The 19,610-nt window shown below is 38.6% G+C and overlaps 1 protein-coding gene across 2 annotated transcripts in view; it reads left to right on the top strand.

Moving 5' to 3' along the window:
* The window catches only part of KLHL7 (kelch like family member 7), a 63,102-nt gene that overhangs the window by 21,187 nt on the left and 22,305 nt on the right, over window positions 1-19,610 (top strand). For both annotated transcript variants that reach the window (XM_068550499.1, XM_068550500.1), the window contains exons 5-7: window positions 2,010-2,185; window positions 4,508-4,682; window positions 11,992-12,134. In XM_068550499.1, the coding sequence (XP_068406600.1) occupies window positions 2,010-2,185; window positions 4,508-4,682; window positions 11,992-12,134 (494 nt within the window). The remainder of the gene's footprint in view (window positions 1-2,009; window positions 2,186-4,507; window positions 4,683-11,991; window positions 12,135-19,610) is intronic.

Here is a 19,610-nt window from a genome sequence, read left to right as displayed (position 1 = left end):
CCATAAAATACCGTATCAACATTTTCCAAAATAAAAAGTAGCCTCAGTAATGAGTTTTTGTGTGTTTAGGAAAAGGAGTAATGATTTACTTCAGAAATGACAGAATGATTCAGTATTAAAAAACCAAACATAATATACTATACTAACATGCTATAGGAAAAAAATACTTAAAATCATAGCAACAGATGCTGAAGGAACTTTTGTGTTTTCAGTGCCCATTCCTAATGTTTAAAAAAAACTCTTAAACTAGAAATAAAATACCTAAGTTAACCTATATGTGTCTGAAACCTAAAGCTAATATTCTTTGCACGGAAACATGCTACTGTTCAGCTTCGTGCTGAAGATTTCCATCCATGTAGTCAATCAAAAAAATAAATAAGGTAACAATAAAAGTTTCCTTATCAGGCATAATCAGAACAGTAGTTTGTTGGCTAATTTAAAATTTCATTAACGCAGTGAGTGGTTAAACAAGATTACATCTGTCATAAAGGTGTTATTTTAGTGTAACATAATAATATACCAATCTGCCAATCTCTGACTGTAAGACCAAGTCTATGATTTGAATACTGATCCATTGTCTGTCTTTCCTAAATCACATCAATAATATATTATCTATGATTTTTTATTTTTAGTTTCCTTAAAATGAATTGATAACTGAGCAAGACAGTCTGATTACAGAATCCCTCTAGAATTTTGCAGTGTTTTCCCAGATTTTATCAGTTGTCCTGGTTATGCTTAATTTGAGCTGTTTTCAAGTCTGTCATAAACCTTAGAATTAGTTTTCATAGAAGCAACTGCTTTCTTTTCACATTCATATTTTATTGATCTGCATGATATTTAATTGGGTTGCATAATTACAACAAATTCAACTGCCATAACTTAGTTAAAAAACAAATACTGGTTCTTGGTGAAAATATCATTTCCCTGGTGGGAACATAAATGTTCAGATGTAGCAAACTGTGAGCACGTAGCATGCCATGGCATTGGTCGGTGCATTTAGAAAATGGCAACTAGTCTGACAAGTCACTAGCAGGCATCAGTTATGAGAACCTGTATGGTTATAAATATGAAAGTGTCAAAACTATCTGAAGACAACATGAAGTTGAAACATGGAAAATCAAAGCTAATAAACTAAAAAAAATTTAACTGATGACTTTGAACGGAGGCCTGCCACAAATCATATACAGTAATCAGTGGTTTTATTTAGCAGAGGTTGGCAAATTTTTCCTATAAGGGCCAAATAGCAAATATTTTAGGCTTTGTGGGCCACGTGTCACGTGTGGTCCTTGTTGCTCCTCTTCCTACTTCTCCCTCTCCTGCTTCTCCTCTCCTTCCCCTCCCCCCCTTCTCCCCCACTCCCTCATTTTTCACAACCCTTCAAAAATATGAAAAATGTTCTTAGCTGCTGACCCTACAGCTGGATGTGGGGTGGATTTGGCTCATGGACAGTATTTTGCAGACTCCTGATACAGAACATTAATAATCAGTTAGGGGGGATCTTCCCTCCTAAAGAGAAAATAAAATAGCTGAATGGAAAATATATGGGGTTTCTATGAAGAAAACTGTTAATTACATTGAAGATCATTGAAAAATGTAAGTGGAGATCTATGTCATGTTCCTAAGTGGAACTCCTCCATGTTGCAGAACAGGCAACTGTCCCTAACGTAATCCAAAAATTCAGCAATCCTAATTGAAGTCATATCAGGATTTTTAAAAAGTAGAATGTTATAAGCTTATTTTAAATTTATTTGCAAGAGAAAATGTTATACCAGTAGCCAAGAAAAGTTTGAAAAAACACTGAAGGGGGCCTGTCCTACAAAGTACCAAATTCAGCCACACAGAAGAGAGTATATTGGCATAACAATAGACAAATCAATGGAAAAGAAAAGGATCCAGATTTATGAAATTTATTGTCTCATTTTCCTAGAGTCATACTTAATCTTTAATGTATATTTGTTTGTTTTTTAAGGTATTCATTTTTTATTCATTTATTTTCTTTCTGTGTTCAGGTATAAGTGTGCTAGCAGAGTGTCTAGACTGTCCTGAATTGAAAGCAACCGCAGATGACTTTATTCATCAGCATTTTACTGAAGTTTATAAAACTGATGAATTTCTACAACTTGATGTCAAGCGAGTTACACATCTCCTCAACCAGGACACTCTGACTGTGAGGGCAGAGGATCAGGTGACTAAATTGGCTTCTCACATTTTTCTTAGTAAAAATGTCCCTATGGATTTCTTATGCTTCATTTTTGGATACATGACAAAGAAAAGAATCATATTAGGAGAGAATGTGTTCTTTACACTAATTCCAAATTCTGTTTCATAGGAAAAATAAGTTTTGGGTGCTTGTTGGGGCTGGCTCTTTGAGAGACAGGCCACTTGTAGAGATGCTATTGGGTCGGTAAAACAATGCCTCCCCCAAAGTTGTCCACATCCTAATCCCTGGAATCTGTGAATGTGTTACCTTACATAGCAGTTGAGACTCAGCAGATGTGGTTAAGGATCATGAGAGGAGGAGATTATTGGGTAGGTCCAATGTAATATTTAAGGGTGCTTAAATATGGAAGAGGGACAGAAGAGTCAGTGTCAGTGTGATGTGATATGAGATAGACTTGGTTGGCCATTGCTGGCTTTGAAGATAGAGGAAGGGCCGCAAGCCAAGGAATGCAGATGGCTGCTAGATGTTAGAAAAAAGCAAGGAAATGGTTTCTCCTCTAGGCCTTCAGGCAGCCCTGCTGACACCTTGATTTTTGCCCAGTGTGTGACCCATTTTGGACTCTGACCTCCAGAACTGTCAGATAAACAGTCAGAGGTGTAAGCTAGGTACAGGTGTTGGGAACTGGATGGGGTAACACTTTGATATACAGACACTCACTTAAGCCCTGTTTTCAGTTCCCCATCCTTCTCTGTATTTTAAGTCAATAAGTTTGTGATAATGTGTTACAGCAGCAATAGGAAACTAATAGAGGTACAGTAAGATCGCATGCTTTGAGTTACTTTCGTTCTAGAGATAAAAGGTTTGCACTGAGCCATATTCTTTCTCCCAGTCTTCATGGCCCAGAGTATTAGTTTGCAAGTTGACAGGTTGGACCTGGAGAACCTGAGTAGGCATAAAGAAAAAACTCAGTTATATGATCAAAATTGACTGACTTATATATAGTATAGAAAGGGAAGAATAAGTAATTTTAGACTGAAGAAACCTGACAAACTTGATGAACACTACCTACAGGTTAATATCATCAGTGATATCATGTACCCTTGTGTAATGAGGATGGCATGTTACCTCTGGGTCTTCCTCCCAAAAAAACTGTAGCCCCAGCCTAATCATGAGAAAAACATCAGACAGACCCAGATTGAGGGACAGTCTATAAAATACCTGATCAGAACTCAAAGCTGTCAAAAAGTCCTCAAAAACAAGGAGGGTCTGAGAAACAGTCATAGTCTAGAAGAGCCTAAGGTGACATAACCACTAAATGTAATGTGGTATCTTTTATGGGATTGTGGAACAGAAAAAGAACATTAGACAAAAACTAAAGGATTTTTTTTTTTTAAAGTATGGACCTTAGTTAATAATAATGTATCAGTATTGGTTCATTAGTTATGATAAGAGTTTCATACTAATGTACTATTTTAACAACTGAGTGCAGGGTGTATGGGAACTCTGCACTATCTTTGCAACTTTTCTGTAAATCAGAAAGTATTCCAATAAATAGTTTATTTAAAAAACAGACCAATTCCCATAAAAAATTAACTGTCTCAGACTTAGGGCTTATTAACACCAACCCAAAATAACTAATGTAACTAACTCAAATGTGTGTGGTAGATGTATATGTATATGAAATAATGGGTTGGTTTTCAGTGTATTTAAACTAGTGATTTATAAATCCAATTATGTTAATAAACTTGGGCTTGTTTGGTACAGTTAAATGAATGCTACCATATTATTTTGGAAAGCAATTCTTATGTAAATATCCTGTAATTTATTTTTTTTATACAGAATTATTATATCATAAAGTTTCCATAAAGTAAATAAGTCTGTCAATTCATTATTCAGGAATAAAATCGTAGATGACCTTCATATCTCTTGGGGTAGAAGGCCTCTGAGGAAATTAACCTGCTTTCCTGGTACCATGTGAACATATATTGAAACTATCATTGACCAATAGATATTTTTCAGTGGAAATGTACATCATATCTCCTTCCAAAAAGGAAGCTATGTTTTGTTTAAAAACAATTATAGATTCAACATCCTACGTGTCATTACATTACGTAGTAGTAATTAGTTTTAAAAAACATATTACCTAGAAGAATCACTAGAGCATTGTGTAAACTGTTCTGAAGTACAGATGGTGTTTGGGGATGAAAGCAAGTATCTGGATAAAATATTGGGAATAAGAAGTTGTGTCTTCATGAGACTCTCCGCCTTCAACGTGAGAGCAAACATAGGTAATTGGAAGTGCTGCTGCCTTCTAAGAACTGTACTATGCTGTTTTTCTCCCCTTAGGTTTATGATGCTGCAGTCAGGTGGTTGAAATATGATGAACCTAACCGCCAGCCATTTATGGTTGACATCCTTGCTAAAGTCAGGTTTCCTCTTATATCAAAGAATTTCTTAAGTAAAACAGTACAAGCTGAACCACTTATTCAAGACAATCCTGAATGCCTTAAGATGGTGATAAGTAAGTTGCCTTAATATCCATTTATAACTTATCGTGTAGCCAGTTTCTCATGGGCTTAAAACCCTTCAGAATGGATCAGACTCGGTAGCCAGGGAGAAACGCTCAAGACTTTGCCCTTCTGGATAATTAATCTATTGGGGTTCTCAACTGTCTATCTGGACGGAACTTAGCCTCAGCCCTTATTTATAGGAACATGTGTGATAGAAGTTTAAAAATTACTTATGCTTTGTCTCCTTTTGTGTACAATAACTTTCATTCACTTTGGTTTTGTGTTTCCTTTTTAAAATAATTTAGTCAAGTAGTGTACTGTGATCACATTTTCTTTCTTAAAGAAAAAGGTTTGTTTGTTGTGCCTGGAGCACATTTTTTGCCACGTTTTTTTTTTCATTTACTTAATTTTTCTTGACTTGCAGGCTAAGTTCCAAACCCTCTGTAAAATGCCTCTTAATAAAATTGTCTGTACAATTAAACAATCTGTTGCTTTTATTTTTTGGAAACACATTTATAGAGCCTTCCTTCTGCCTATTCCAGTATGGAGTGTTTGCCCTTTAGGCTTAAGGCACAGTTCTTGTCCTGGGCCTTCCCTTCTCTGCCATACTGGGATGTTCTTTCACTCCTTTCCTAAGTTAGATTCACTATCTTCCTCAACCCCAGGTCTTTACCTTTCTTAATTCTGTTTGATTGAACATATCCTTAAAAGGTTCCTGAGAAAGAATATATGATCAATAAATATTTGGAGATTTGACAAATCTCATACCTTTATTTTATCATAAAATGTTGAAAGATAGTTAACCTGGGTATAGAATTATGTTGAAAATCATAGGCATTCTCCATTATTTGCTAGCTTTCATTGTTGCTTTTGAGAAATCTGATGCCAGTTTATTTATTTATTTATCCTTCCTTGTAAGCATTTTAAATCTTTTTTTTTTTTTAATCCCTGGTGTTTTGAAAGTTCACAATAATGTACCTTGGTGTGCATCTTTTCTTTTTTTTTTTTTCTTTTTTTTAAGTTATCATATTGGGCATTCTCTATCTTTTCAGCCACAGATTTCTCAGTTCTTTATTATTGATATTGTGATTCTTTAGGCATTGAGTCTCTAAAGTCTCTCTTGTTATCCATCTTTGCCTCTTTGTTCTATCTTCTTGGAGATAGGCTTAATTTTTCCTTCAGCACTTTTCTTTTCTTTTTTTTTGGCTGCACCGTGTGGCCTGCTGGATTGTAGTTCCCTGACAAGGGGTCGAACCTGTGCCCCCTGCAGTGGAATTTCAGAGTCTTGACCACTGGACCACCAGGGAAGTCCCATTAAATACAGTTATTTTATATTCTGTGATTGATAATACCAATATCTGAAGTCTTTGAAGACCAAATGCTGCTGTTTTTTCATTGACTTATTCCTGGTGGCTTAATTCTTTGTGTTTTGTAATTTTGGATTGGGAGCTTATATATATATATATATTTATATATATATATATATTTTTTTTTTTTTTAAATATTTGTTTATTTGGCTGCTTCGGGTCTTCCTTGCGGCGTGCAGGATCTTTAGTTGCGGCATGTGGGATCTAGTTCCCTGACCAGGGATCGAACCCGGACCCCCTGCATTGGGAGTGCAAAGTCTTAGCCACTAGACCACCAGGAAAGTCCCGTGAGCTTATATTTGATCGATCTTAATCTCCAGAAATATTGGGAGGTGTGGTTTGTATTCCTCCAGGTTTTCCCTGTTTTCCTTAAGAGGAGAATAGTGTTTGCTTTTGCCAAGTGCCCTGGACCACAACAATCCAGGACTACTTTGAATTTTTCTCGGCTTATGGGTTTCTAGACTTGTAGACAGGTAAATTCAAACCTCAAACCTGTATGAGCTGTCATTATAAATTCTCAAAAGAGGGAGACTTTACCTCTGCCTGGAGGTGAAGTTGAAATAGGCAGATTACTATTTTTCCTTTTTGCCATTAGACAGTTTTCTTAGCTTATCTTCATCAAAAGTATAACCAATACAAGTGATCCAGCTTTAGATAGAGCTCTCAGTTCCAACACTTGTGCAAATCCAAGACCTAATCTTATTTCCCTCATACAGCCAATAATATCCATTTCTAGGTTTCCAGTATTATCGAAAGCTCTCAGAGTAGCTCCAGGGTCTCTTAACGCTCACTATTCTGGTGTTTAGTTCACTCTCCATTTTTGGGCCTCTGATCTTAGCTATACACTTAAAAGAATGTTTCTTTTATTCTTTCCAGCATTATAGTAATTTTGTAGCAGAAAGTTATTTCTAAAAGTCTCAACTGTCATACTGCTGTAAGTGGAAGTTCAGCTTGTTCTTTAAACAGGCATGAAATGTGTAGTGTATGACTGTGATATGCTGAGATAAGTATGTTCCTGCTAACTCTACCAGGCTCTTCTTGAGTTCCCATTCATCTTAAACCAAAAACCACATAGACAGTATCCACACATGGGATAGCAGTATAGATTTCAATTAATATGTAATGAGCAAGAAAGCCTCTCCTAGAAGGTATTTAGAAACCTACTTTGAAACCTTAAGTTGTTTTTGGCATTCATCTGCACATTTCATTTAAGGTATCGCTGGTTTCAGACACAAAATTAAGGAAGGAAATAAAAGAGAAATGAGAACTTTCATTCCTGCCTAAGATACCCTTCTCAAGAGTGGCAATAAGTTTGAGTGTCCTGATTATTAAATAGTATCACTTGCCTGTTAATTTGGAAGTAAAGTAAAATTTCTGTCAGACTCATCACATAGCTACTACCTAAAAATATTATTGTGGTTTTAGGTAAGTTGACCCAATGGTGTCCCCTAGTTTGGAAAAGTATTACAATATATCCATACAATGGAATGCTCTATATTTACTAAAAATATTTTAGATGAATATCTAATAATATAAAAATTTTTCATGAGTGGCAAAAGTACAAGACAGTGCATGGTATAATACCTTTTGGTTACAGTTATGGTGTCAAGGGAAAAAAAAAGAGGGTATGAATCAAAGATATATCCTTGTGAATATCTACATTTAAGGGCTGGTAGACAAAGAACTGGGAAAAGAGAGTTCACCAAGCTACTTGAACCACAGGCTGGTATCTTTTTTTTTTTTTTTTTTTAACATCTTTATTGGAGTATAATTGCTTTACAATGGTGTGTTAGTTTCTGCTTTATAACAAAGTGAATCAGCTATACATATACATATACATATATCCCCATATCCCCTCCCTCTGGCGTCTCCCTCCCACCCTCCCTATCCCACCCCTCTAGGTGGTCACAAAGCACCAAGCTGATCTCCCTGTGCTATGCAGCTGCTTCCCACTAGCTATCTATTTTACAATTGGTAGTATATATAAGTCCATGCCACTCTCTCACTTCGTCCCAGCTTACCCTTCCCAGGCTGGTATCTTGATAACCAAGATGTAGGGAGTTTTAAGAAGCACAGCATAGGTTGCCACTAGTTTCTTGAAGTACGGGGACGTCAAAGAAAATCAGGCCTAGAAGATGCCTTTAGATTAGGACTTTCATCTTTTGGATTTCACAAGTTAATATCAGATTTTTTGTTATGCCTCTATTTGCAAACTCTGTGTTATATTTCTGGTTTCATTGGGTAGAGAGCTGCACCTGTTTCTTCATACATGGTGTAAGCTGTTGAAGATAAATTAGCCATTTTCAGTGAAGTATTTAGTTCTTATGTGGATTCTGAATTGATTTAGAAACAGGATACCAGGATTATTCAAGAAATCCAAACAAGTGTGGGGATTAGGCTCTTGAGCAGGAATCTTTGTTTTTTGTTACATTTTTTTCTTTTTCTTTTCCTTTTTTGTTTCGTCTTGTTCTAATAAAGAACTGTGAGTTCTAAAATTCCTTGACTAGGCACAAGCAGCTGAGACTCTTCCAGGCTTTGGAGCCTGGGTAGAGCTCAGTGGAGGAAAGAAGGCCTCCCTTCTTCAGATCATCAGTTACCTTCCTACCATCTGATTTAGGGGCTGCCTTTTGAGAGAAGAAGAAAAAAGATGATAGGAATATAGAATAAAACTAAACTGAAAGAATTTACAACTAAAAGAAAACAAGTCATAAAAACAAAATGAAGAACACAGTCAAAACCATAACAAAGGGGCTTCCCTGGTGGTGCAGTGGTTAAGAATTTGCCTGCCAATGCAGGGGACATGGGTTTGAGCCCTGGTCTGGGAAGATCCCACATGCTGCGGAGCAATTAAGCCTGTGCACCACAACTACTGAGCCTGCACTCTAGAGCCCGCGTGCCACAACTACTGAGCCCGTGTGCCACAACTACTGAGCCCACGTGCCACAACTCCTGAAGCCTGCGCACCTAGAGCCTGTGTTCCACAGCAATGAGAAGCCCGCACACCACAACGAAGAGTAGCCCCCCGCTCGCCACAACTAGAGAAAGCCCGCACGCAGCAACAAAGACCCAACACAGCCAAAAATAAATAAATACATAAATTTATATTAAAAAAAAACCTAAACAAAGGGTCAGACTAAGTTCTTATTCAAAATTTGCAAATGACAGTACCTGACTCTCAAAGGAATAACTCCCAAAGGAGTAAACCTAAGGAGCAAGGCGTTTCTCAGGGAAAGGTGCAAGAGAGTTTGTCCCCAGCCCTGTCCTGGGAGAGAAACAGCCCATCAGTGAAGGAGTTTGTGCTTCCTCCAGGGTCGACATGGTTAGCCACATTCAGCCACTTTTACCCAGTGGCCTGTTGCCTGGAACAGTTCCCTCCTGTTTCTCTCCTTCCCTGCTGCCTGTCTTCTCTTGTTGGGAGTATTATGTTCATAGATCCCACAATACACCTCTGCCCTGTGTGGAGCCCTCACTAGAGCAGCGGCTCCCAAACCCCACAAGATCCGTTCAGGTGTAGTGTTCAATAATTCGGATTTCTGACACGTTTCCAAGTGATGCTGCTAGTCAGGGAACTATATACCTTAAGAACTACAGTCTTAGACCTAGAGTGGGAGAGGAGGGAATGAGGAGAAGTGGTTTCTATAATTGTAAAGGATTGTAAAAAACAAACAAATGAAGAATATATGATAGAAACCATATGTGGCCTGCAGAGCCTAAAATATTTGCTCTCTGGCCCTTTACAGAGGAAGTTTGCTGACCCCTGACCTAGAGCAGGCTGCTGAGCGTTCCAGCTGTTCTAATGCACAGTGCTTCTACTCATACTCTGAAATGGAAGGAGATGCTAGCAATATTGATACTGATTTTCATTCATTCACAACCTGTTTTCCAAACGTGTCTTCTCTATCTCTCTTATAAAGGCCCAACACAGCCTCATGAACAGAAGTGTTTTCTGCATGTATTGAGAATTGCTTACATTATTTTATTTTTGGATCAGTAATACTGCACATCATCTACAATTCAAAAAGTTATAAAAGGGTATATGGTGAAAAGTAAGTCTCAGTGGAGGTAACCATTATTATCTTGCATATCCTTCCAAAGGTAGTCTTGAGTTTGTGCATATACAGTAATTTACTGACATATACTTGTATAAATTATGTATAAAAATATATATGAATAAAGATATAAATTTTTTAAACAAATGGTATCACACTCTGTGTACTCTTTTACGTCTTGCTTTTTTTCTTTCTTTTTTTTCTTTTGGCTGCACCACATGGCTTGTAGGATCTTAGTTCCCCAACCAGGGATGGAACCTGGGCCCTTGGCAGTGGAAGCCCTGAGTCCTAACCACTGGACCACCAGGAAATTTCCCATCTTGTTTTTTTTCATTCCACATTATTTCTTGGAAATCGTCCCATGTGTACATGTTACCCTTCCTCAAGTTTCTCAACAGCCACATACAGTATTCCATTATGTGGATATACCATAATTTTTAACCACTTGCCTGACAGTGAACTTTAGGTTGATAAAATCCTAAAGGAGGAATTACTGGCTAAAGGGTGTGTGCATTTGTGATTTTCACAGATTATCCTGTATTGCCTTCCAGATAATTTGTACCCATCCACATCCCCACCAGCAGTGTAGGAGCATGCTGCTTCCTTTATCATACCCTGTGTTCCAGATAGTTTGATCTTGTACAATCTGATGAGTGAGAAAGTATGATTTTAATTTGTATTTCTCTAACTAGAGCAGTTGAGCATCTCTTCATATGTTTGAGAGTTATTTGTAATTAGTTCTTTTTCTGTGAACTTTGTTCAGATTATTAATCTAATTTTCTGTTAGTTGATTGTCTTAATATTATTAAGAATATCCTTAGGTCTTTTATATGATTTATAAATACTTTCCTAGTTTGTCATTGTCTTTTGATTTTGTTTTTTCTTTTTTGCCATGAAGTAGTTTAACTTAAAATTTTATGTAGTTCTGAATACTTTTTTCATAGTTTCTGTGTTATTTGTCTTTTCTTAGGCTTCCTCGTTCTGGGCCTATTTTTTTAACTATCCGATTTTTCCTATAGTTCGTTTGTGAGGTTTTTTACATTTTAAAATATTCTATTGATTTGGCATTTGCTTTAGAGTAAAATATGAGGTAGCGGTACAAATATTTTCTCCATATCATTGTCTAACATCATTTATTGAACAATCTACCTTTCCCACACTGATTTGAAATGACGTCTTAAAAGTTTTTAACTGTTGAGTGTCCCCTGACTTGACAAAATGAAGGAATTGCTTAAAGGAAAAGGGTCATGTTAGATCACAATAGTTCTGAATCCTCACTGCATTTTAGAATCGTCTAAGCAGTAAGTACTTCTCAAAGTTTTATGTGCGTCTGATTTACCTTAGGATTTTGTTAAATATGTGGATTCTGATTCAGTAGGTCTGGGATTCAGTATTTCTAACAAGCTCCCAGGTGCTGAAGCTGCTGATCTTTTAACCACATTTAAGTGGCGATACCAGTGCCTCAGCCCTACCACCAGAGATTTTGATTTAACTGGCCTGTGGTCGGGCCCAGGTATAGATAGTTTCTGAGATTTTCTAGGTGATTCTAATGTACAGTGAAGATTGAGAACAGCTGGGTTGGGAGATCTGAATTTCAATAATTAGTATTATGGCAGCTGTTGCTTGAAAAGCCAGATAATTCCCTGGTATTTTAGTAAGTGGGTGGGACAATCTTAGCATTAATGGTGATGGCTGAGAATAATAAATTGATTAGGACTCAGATGATTATACATTTCTCCTGCCTCTTCTCCCTCACTCTTTCCTTAAATGCTATAGAGGGATGATTTAAAAAAAAAAAAAAAAAACAGTTCCAGAAATAAAAACACTATTTTGTTCGGGTATTTCCTTTTCAAAGTATTAAAGTGCCTGAAGTTCTTGAAGAGTTGCCATGTATTTTTCTACAGGTGGAATGAGGTATCATCTCCTGTCTCCAGAGGATCGAGAAGAACTGGTAGAAGGCACAAGGCCCAGAAGAAAGAAACATGACTACCGCATAGCACTATTTGGAGGCTCCCAACCACAGTCTTGTAGATATTTTAACCCAAAGGTAACTAATTTTTATTCTTGTTTTTGTTTTTAAAAGCACTGAGCACATAGACACGCACCTACCACCAGTAGTAATAACTCATATAGGAGATGTTATAGTTTATGGTGTTCTTTCATAGACCTTACAAGATACATAGTTATCACCTTCATTTTACAAATAAGGAAACTGTGAGGGTTAGTCAGATTTCAAATGTTTCCATGATTGCTCTGGAGTGCTACATGGTAACCATTATCAAAGAAAACGGGAAACAGTTCTAGCTTCTTTTGTTAGGAGGTCCTTGCGTTCATTACAGCTCCTTGCTTTCCTTATGTGCGATTTTCATTGAAAATCTGCTTCTAGAGCTATGTGGGTTGGTTTTTTTTCCCCTTAGTAATTATGTTTGAATATAAAATAATACACAGTCATTCTAGAAAATGTGGAAAATCTAGACCATCATGAAGAAAAAAAGAAAATTACCTTTAATCCAATCATCTAAAAAAAATATAAATTTATTTTATTTATTTTTGGCTGTGTTGGGTCTTCATTGCTGCACATGGGCTTTCTCTAGTTGCAGCGAGCGGGGGCTACTCTTCATTGCGGTGCGCGGGCTTCTCATTGCGGTGCCTTCTCTTGTTGCGGAGCACGGGCTCTAGGCACGCAGGCTCAGTAGTTGTGGCGCGTGGGTTCAGTAGTTGTAGCTCGTGGGCTCTAGAGCTCAGGCTCAGGAGTTGTGGCGCATGGGCTTAGTTGCTCCGCGCCATGTGGGATCTTCCCAGACCAGGGCTCAAACCCGTGTCCCTTGCATTAGTAGGCAGATTCTTAACCGCTGCGTCACCAGGGAAGCCCCAACCATCTAGAAATTATTACCAATTTTAATGTGTTTTCCATTATGTGTTATGCCAGTTGGACAGCAGAGCCTGAGTCATAGGTCTAGGAACACAATTTTTAAAAATAGATTATGAGAAAATGCACTCATATTTCTACCCCTTGTTTCTTAGAACTGTGTTGTTTGGCTGTGGGGGAGATAATACCATATTTTGCTGTTACTACATGTATTGCCCAAGCAGAGCAGATACCATAATCCTAAAAGATAGCACCCCGACCTTGCAAGGTGGTACCCATAACCGATGTTGAATCTTAGCGCTTAATGGTCTCTTTCAACATCTCATAGGCCCATTTTTTGTTGATGATAGATAACCTGGTGAGTCCAGAGCATCCTTTTTACATCAGGATACTTCTGATACTTCTTTCTCTGAGATGTGGGTCCTTGGAGGCTTTCTGTGTAATACTGTAGTGGTGATAATACAAGGCATTTATAAAAACACATATGATGGTGTTGTCAAGAGTGCAAAAGACAGCAAAGGCCAATCCAAATCCAGAGTAAGTATCAGTTCCAATGAGGACAGAGCTTTGTCCCTTCAACAATGGAAGGGTTCCAGTGTAGTTAGCTTGGTGTTAGGTAACTAACTGGTTCCCTCAAGGTGTGATAACAAATCAAGTTCTTAGAATTGGTCAATATTGCCAACAAAGTGGGTGCTAGCCAGTAGTGGACAGCCACACTGGCCTCAGGGAGGGAAAGTCCATCAGCTTCTGTAGCCACTGACTTATGCAGTTACTGCATGCTTATCTATCACTGCCACTGGAGTCACTCATAAGCCCATTGAGCAAGCATCGGATTGGGGAGGAAAGATATAGATGCAGTCCCGTCCACATGATTATTAAGAGGCTTTGCTGCAGTTGTGGGCACTCTGGTAAGAATTCATGTGGGACCCAAATTTGTTTTCTTTCTGGAGTGCGTTCTACATTATCCTTCCTCAGATCTCCTTGTCAGCAGTCTTTCGTGCTTGCTTATTTTAAGTCTGTATCCATCTGGGAAAACCATTAGTCACCATCCGAGAATGGATAAAAACTGACCTGAGGCTTTCTCTACTGGGAGGTATAATGGACATTAAAAGGAACTGCTTGAAAATCTGCCATATCAGGATATGTCTCTTCTGTATTATCCTTCAGTACCATTCCTGAAGGGAGTATAATGCTTAAGCAGTCCACTTTTGGCTAGTACTATCACAAATGAACCAAGCTCAGGTCTCTCAATTTTGTCAGCTGATCTGTAGGGACCACCTCCATGAAGACATAACCCTGGGTGAGGGAGAAGGCCTACTGAGTAAGGGTTGTGATTATCCCATTTGGGTATTCTGTGCCTTTGGGACCTCCATATGCCCAGTTTTATGTTTAAATACTAGATCGTGGGTTGAAAGCATGCTATTTGTGATTTGGTAGGTCAGGGAAAACTGTTCAAAATGGGTTAATGATATGGTCACCTGGTGTCCCTTGGTGTCAGACATTTGCTGTCTGTCAGACCCTAGCAGCCAGCCAGGAGATATTTACTGAAAAAATGGTACCTGCTTAAAGTAGGTTGGCCTTGCTCCAGAATCCCACAGGTGTGCTCTCTGGTCATATTGAGACATGCCTGAAGTTATATGCAGCATCTCAATCAACATCCCAATGCCCTAGGATCACAGGATAGCCTGAGCAGCTGAGCCATATGATTATAGCCTGTCCCACTTAGAAAGTTTACCCAGTAAAAGTATAAATGTAGGACACCCAAACACAGGATATGTGTCACCTGTAAAATGTTAGAAGATGGTTGGGGCAGCAAGCTGTCCTTCCTTTCCAAGGGGCTATGCCAACATGCTGTAGATCAGGGCTTGCCAAACTTTTTCTATACAAGACCAAAGAATATTTTTAGCTTTTTAGGCTACACGTTCTCTGCCATAACTGCTCAACTCTGATGCTGTAGCAGGAAAGCAGCCATAGATAATACATAAACAAGTGGGCATGGCTGTATTCCAATCAGATTTTTTTTTTTAAACAGTGTGATGAGGTTTTTTTTTTTAATTAGTTTATTTATTTTTGGCTATGTTGCGTCTTCAATGCTGTGCGCAAGCTTTCTCTGGTTGCGGCAAGCGGGGGCTACTCTTCGTTGCAGTGCGCGGGCTTCTCATTGCAGTGGCTTCTCTTGTTGCAGAGCACAGGATCTAGGCGCACAGGCTTCAGTAGTTGTGGCACGCGGGCTCAGTAGTTGTGGCTTGCGGGCTCTAGAGCGCAGGCTCATTTGTGGCGCACGGGCTTAGTTGCTTAGCGGCATGTGGGATCGTCCTGGACCAGGGCTTGAACCCGTGTCCCCTGCATTGGCAGGCGGATTCTTAACCACTGCGCCACCAGGGAAGTCCCTCCAATCAAATTTTATTTACAGAAACAATCATTGGGTTGGATTTAGCCTGCAAGCCATAGTTTGCCAACCCCTGCTGCAGACCTGTGGACATCTAGGGACTCTGAAGTGACCAACACTGTACTCTAGGATAACTTCTCTCCTGTCCTGTGAAGCACTTGTCTCACCAAGACATACGGGATCCTTTCCATTTTCTGTTCAGTTCTGTTTCTTGAACTGATCAGTATTACAGGCATCAATATAGGAGACCTTTGGCAAGGTGAGATAGACCAGGGCTCCTGCAGCTGAGATTATAGCAGAGAGTTAGAGTCTAGAGATCTTGAGGTCAGACTATGAAATTATTTTACTTTCCCTGCCAGTTGAAATTCCATGTAATGATCTGGGTAAATAGTAACAGAAATACACATTAGCCAGAGTGTTAACTACAGACCAAGTTTTAGTCAATCTGGTCCAGTAAGGAGACCACATCTGGCCCTGCTACAATAGTTAGAGTCACCAGTGTGAGTCATATAACTCATAGAGTATATATGCTGCCAGATATCAAAAAGACCTCCAAGGAAAGAGTATCAGGTTAGATTGGTTAAATACCATCATATATGGACTGTCCCTGTGGGCTGCTCTCAGGTCATATATCTATCTCTGGTCCATTCCTCCATCTCCAATATATAGGCTGATTTTTTACTAAAGACATCTAGCTTCCTTTCTTAGTAGAAGACTGAGCGACTGGCAGGTACCATGAGTTTTCATGGCCTGTGCAATACAGTTCAATAAGCACAATGTCAGTGTGCTTAACAGGTTGATACACCTACACATCTGTTTCACACCAGGTAAGTTTTAAGACTACTGACATTTCAGTGGCTATTTAATTTCGCTGTTTTTTAATTTTTCAGGATCCTTTTGAGTCAACAGCAGGAAATTTGTAAATAAACTTTTTTTTTTCCAAGGAAAATCTGAAGTCATAGGAGCTTAAATCTGTAAACCACAGCTTTCAGGTGTTGATAATAGTTACACCCCTCTTGTTTCCCAAAGCCTAACTTTGGTGTTGATTTTGACAGTTAAAAGGCAATTAAAGTATGTTTTGGTAGAAAATACTTTATCTTAAAGTAGATGTCTATTCTGATGTACAGGGGGACAAGGAGAATCCTGATTTCATTTGGGAGACAGCACTGTTTTTAGAATAAGGCAAATATGGAATGACTACTAGCACTTTGTTTTTGGTCTGTAGTTGTAACACTTCCCTTAATTTTTTTTTTTAAATTGGACAGATGAAAAAAAAAAAGATGGGTATTCTGCACGAGCCTGGAAATGAGACTGTAACTTCAGAATTCTCATTTGATGTCTTACTTTGCTCTTATAAATGGCACGTTCCTAGTGCTCTTTTGTATACTCAGTCACAAGCTTTTAGACTTCCCGTGGAAAAATTTAAATAACTGAGGCTATAACTACCAATAAAAACATCCTCGTTCCATCAGTTATTACTTTATTCCCTAACGCTGACACCATTAGAATCCCATTACAATATTTATTAAATATTTCTATTAGAAGTACCAACCTCTCCTTTCTTTCTGCTGAAAACTTCATCTTGAAAATATTCACTATTTACTATTATTTATAATATTTTAATATAAGTTGGTTGTCTTTATTATTTCTAATGTTAAAACAATTGGGAAGGCTGATTTCATTATAAGTTATTATTATTTACCTTGAATCTCCCAAGGTGAACATTATTTCATTATTTAGGTAGACTGCTTAATAATAAGTACTGTATAGGAATTGTTTTAAAATTCTTGAACTTATTATTTTCAGAGATGCTAAAATGGTTTTAACTGTCATTAAACAGAACCCATTGATGTGTGTCCTATACCAACCCAAAATGATTATTTTCACTGAATTGATCTCCTTCAAAGAGACAATTTAAGCAATACTACTTAACTGAATTATCTAGAATTAAGCCAACATCCCTATAAACTATTATCTTTAGATATTCCTTGGATATTGCTCATGAGAGGTGGCAAATATTTGTATTAACTGCTGACTGAAAAATGATAAGAAAGAAAATCTTAACATTTTTTCTGGTAGATAAGTAGATAAAGGATAAAGAAATCTTGGGTTGCTATATTGAATTGAAATGATACTCTTCTTGTCAGGGTCCTTTCATGAAGCCTGCTGAGTCTCCCCTTCCCCACCTGTACCTGTTTTTAAAGTTTTCCAGTGCTTATTGATTACTAAAAGAGTTATTTTTCTGAATCCAGTGCTCTGTTCTCTTAGAATTGGTGTTCTCAAATTGTAGTATGGGAATGTTTTATGATATTGATGCCAAATAAAAGTTGACTTAATTGACCAGATTATTTGGACTATTCTTGTCAGTGAAATGATCAGCTTTGAGGGCTTAAAACTTTGTAGGGGTCTTGGCTCACCACTTTCATATGCTGGAGAAATAGGAGACTCTGGGACTTCCCTGGTGGTGCAGTGGTTAAGAATCTACCTGCCAATACAGGTTCGATCCCTGGTCCGGGAAGATCCCACATGCCACAGAGCAGCTAAACCCGTGCGCCACAACTACTAAGCCCACGTGCCGCAACTACTGAAGCCCGAGCACCTAGAGCCCATGCTCTGCAACAGGAGAAGCCACCACAGTGAAGAGTAGCCCCTGCTCGCCACAAATAGAGAAAGCCTGTGGCCAGCAACAAAGACCCAACACAACCAAAAAAAAAAGGAGACTATGCTCTAGAGAAAAAGGGATTCTGCATATTCCCTGGCAAAACCAAACAAGGAGTAAGACCAACAGAGTGAGGACTAGACCCTGTAAATTGCAAATGCAGAAAACCATATGGTGCCATATTTTATGGAACCATCGGGTTCTTCCCCTGAGTACCTTTTCTTCTTTTTTTTTTTTTGGTCTCACCGCGGGGGCTTGTGGGATTTTAGTTCCCCAACCAGGGATTGAACCCAGGCCCTTGGCAATGAGAGCACAGAGTCCTAACCACTGGACCGCCAGGGAATTCCCTCCTACTACCTTTTCCTACTTAAAACTCTGAAGTAGACTCATCACTGAGCTTAGTGTCTGGCCCAATGTGGGTAGTCAAGTTTGTGAGGATGAATGAACCAGTATAACTTTATATAATATTTCATAAGCAATTTTGTCAGTTGGTTTTATAGGACTGGACTTAAATATAGGTGGACCCTAAATCAAAAGAGGTGAAGTTACTTTCAACACAAAACGCATTTTCCTCTTGGAAATATTGTTTACTAAAGGTATCACAGTGCCTTTTCTCACAGTATCATAGCTACCTTCCCTCTTAAACAGGCCTTCACTAAGGAGACAGTCCTACACTGTCATCAGGGTGGAAACTGGCAGTTATACGTTGCATGTGATTTTAAAAGACCTGTGTGTAAAAGAAGTGTAAACCTTATAGGAAAATGGTGTTACATTAAAAAATTAATGAAGCTTTTGTAAGAGTGCATCAGTAGTATTTGTCACCTGCAGAAGAGTGTTGTAGGAGCAGTGTACTGGAGTCAAAGAGTGAGTGCTGCTAAAATGATCAGGGGCACCTGTAAGAACAAAATATCCAAAATGGACAGCAGTAATCCCAGGTGGTTTGGACCTATAGCTGTGTCCCGCAGGGACTGACGTTGATGGAATGCAAGTGTGGGTCAACATGGGTATCCCTTAAGCTTCCTTAGTGGCCAGTATAAGAGGCGCCGGTGGTAAAAATCAGTGTTCTTTGCCGCTTATGCACAATAAGTATTCCTCATACCTGACTGTTTGCAGGCAGTTTGGTTAGACAGGTGGTCCTCACACTCAAGTAGAAGAGACTGGAACACATTCTGAGGTAAATTCTCAGTAGAGTGCCTTCCTAGAATGTCTTCCAAAATAGGAATATCGAGAGCCTCTGTTTTGTTTTGTTTTCAAGCATCTCCATAACACACTTTTGTAGTTTTGTTGTAAAGTCAACCTCACAGCCCTTGTACCCTACAAAGGTGCAGTACCTGAAGTTCTCACCTTCAGGGATCAGTTCCCTTTTTTTATTTATTTATTTATTTATTTATTTATTTATTTATGGCTGTGTTGGGTCTTCGTTTCTGTGCGAGGGCTTTCTCTCTAGTTGCGGCGAGTGGGGGCCACTCTTCATCGCGATGCGCAGCCCTCTCACTATCGCGGCCTCTCTTGTTGCAGAGCACAGGCTCCAGACGCACAGGCTCAGTAATTGTGGCTCACGGGCCCAGTTGCTTCGCGGCATGTGGGATCTTCCCAGACCAGGGCT

This window comes from Eschrichtius robustus, chromosome 8 (assembly GCF_028021215.1).
Source record: "Eschrichtius robustus isolate mEscRob2 chromosome 8, mEscRob2.pri, whole genome shotgun sequence".
In the NCBI taxonomy this organism is placed as follows: Eukaryota; Metazoa; Chordata; class Mammalia; order Artiodactyla; family Eschrichtiidae; genus Eschrichtius; species Eschrichtius robustus.
This window is presented reverse-complemented; position numbering and strand designations above follow the sequence as displayed.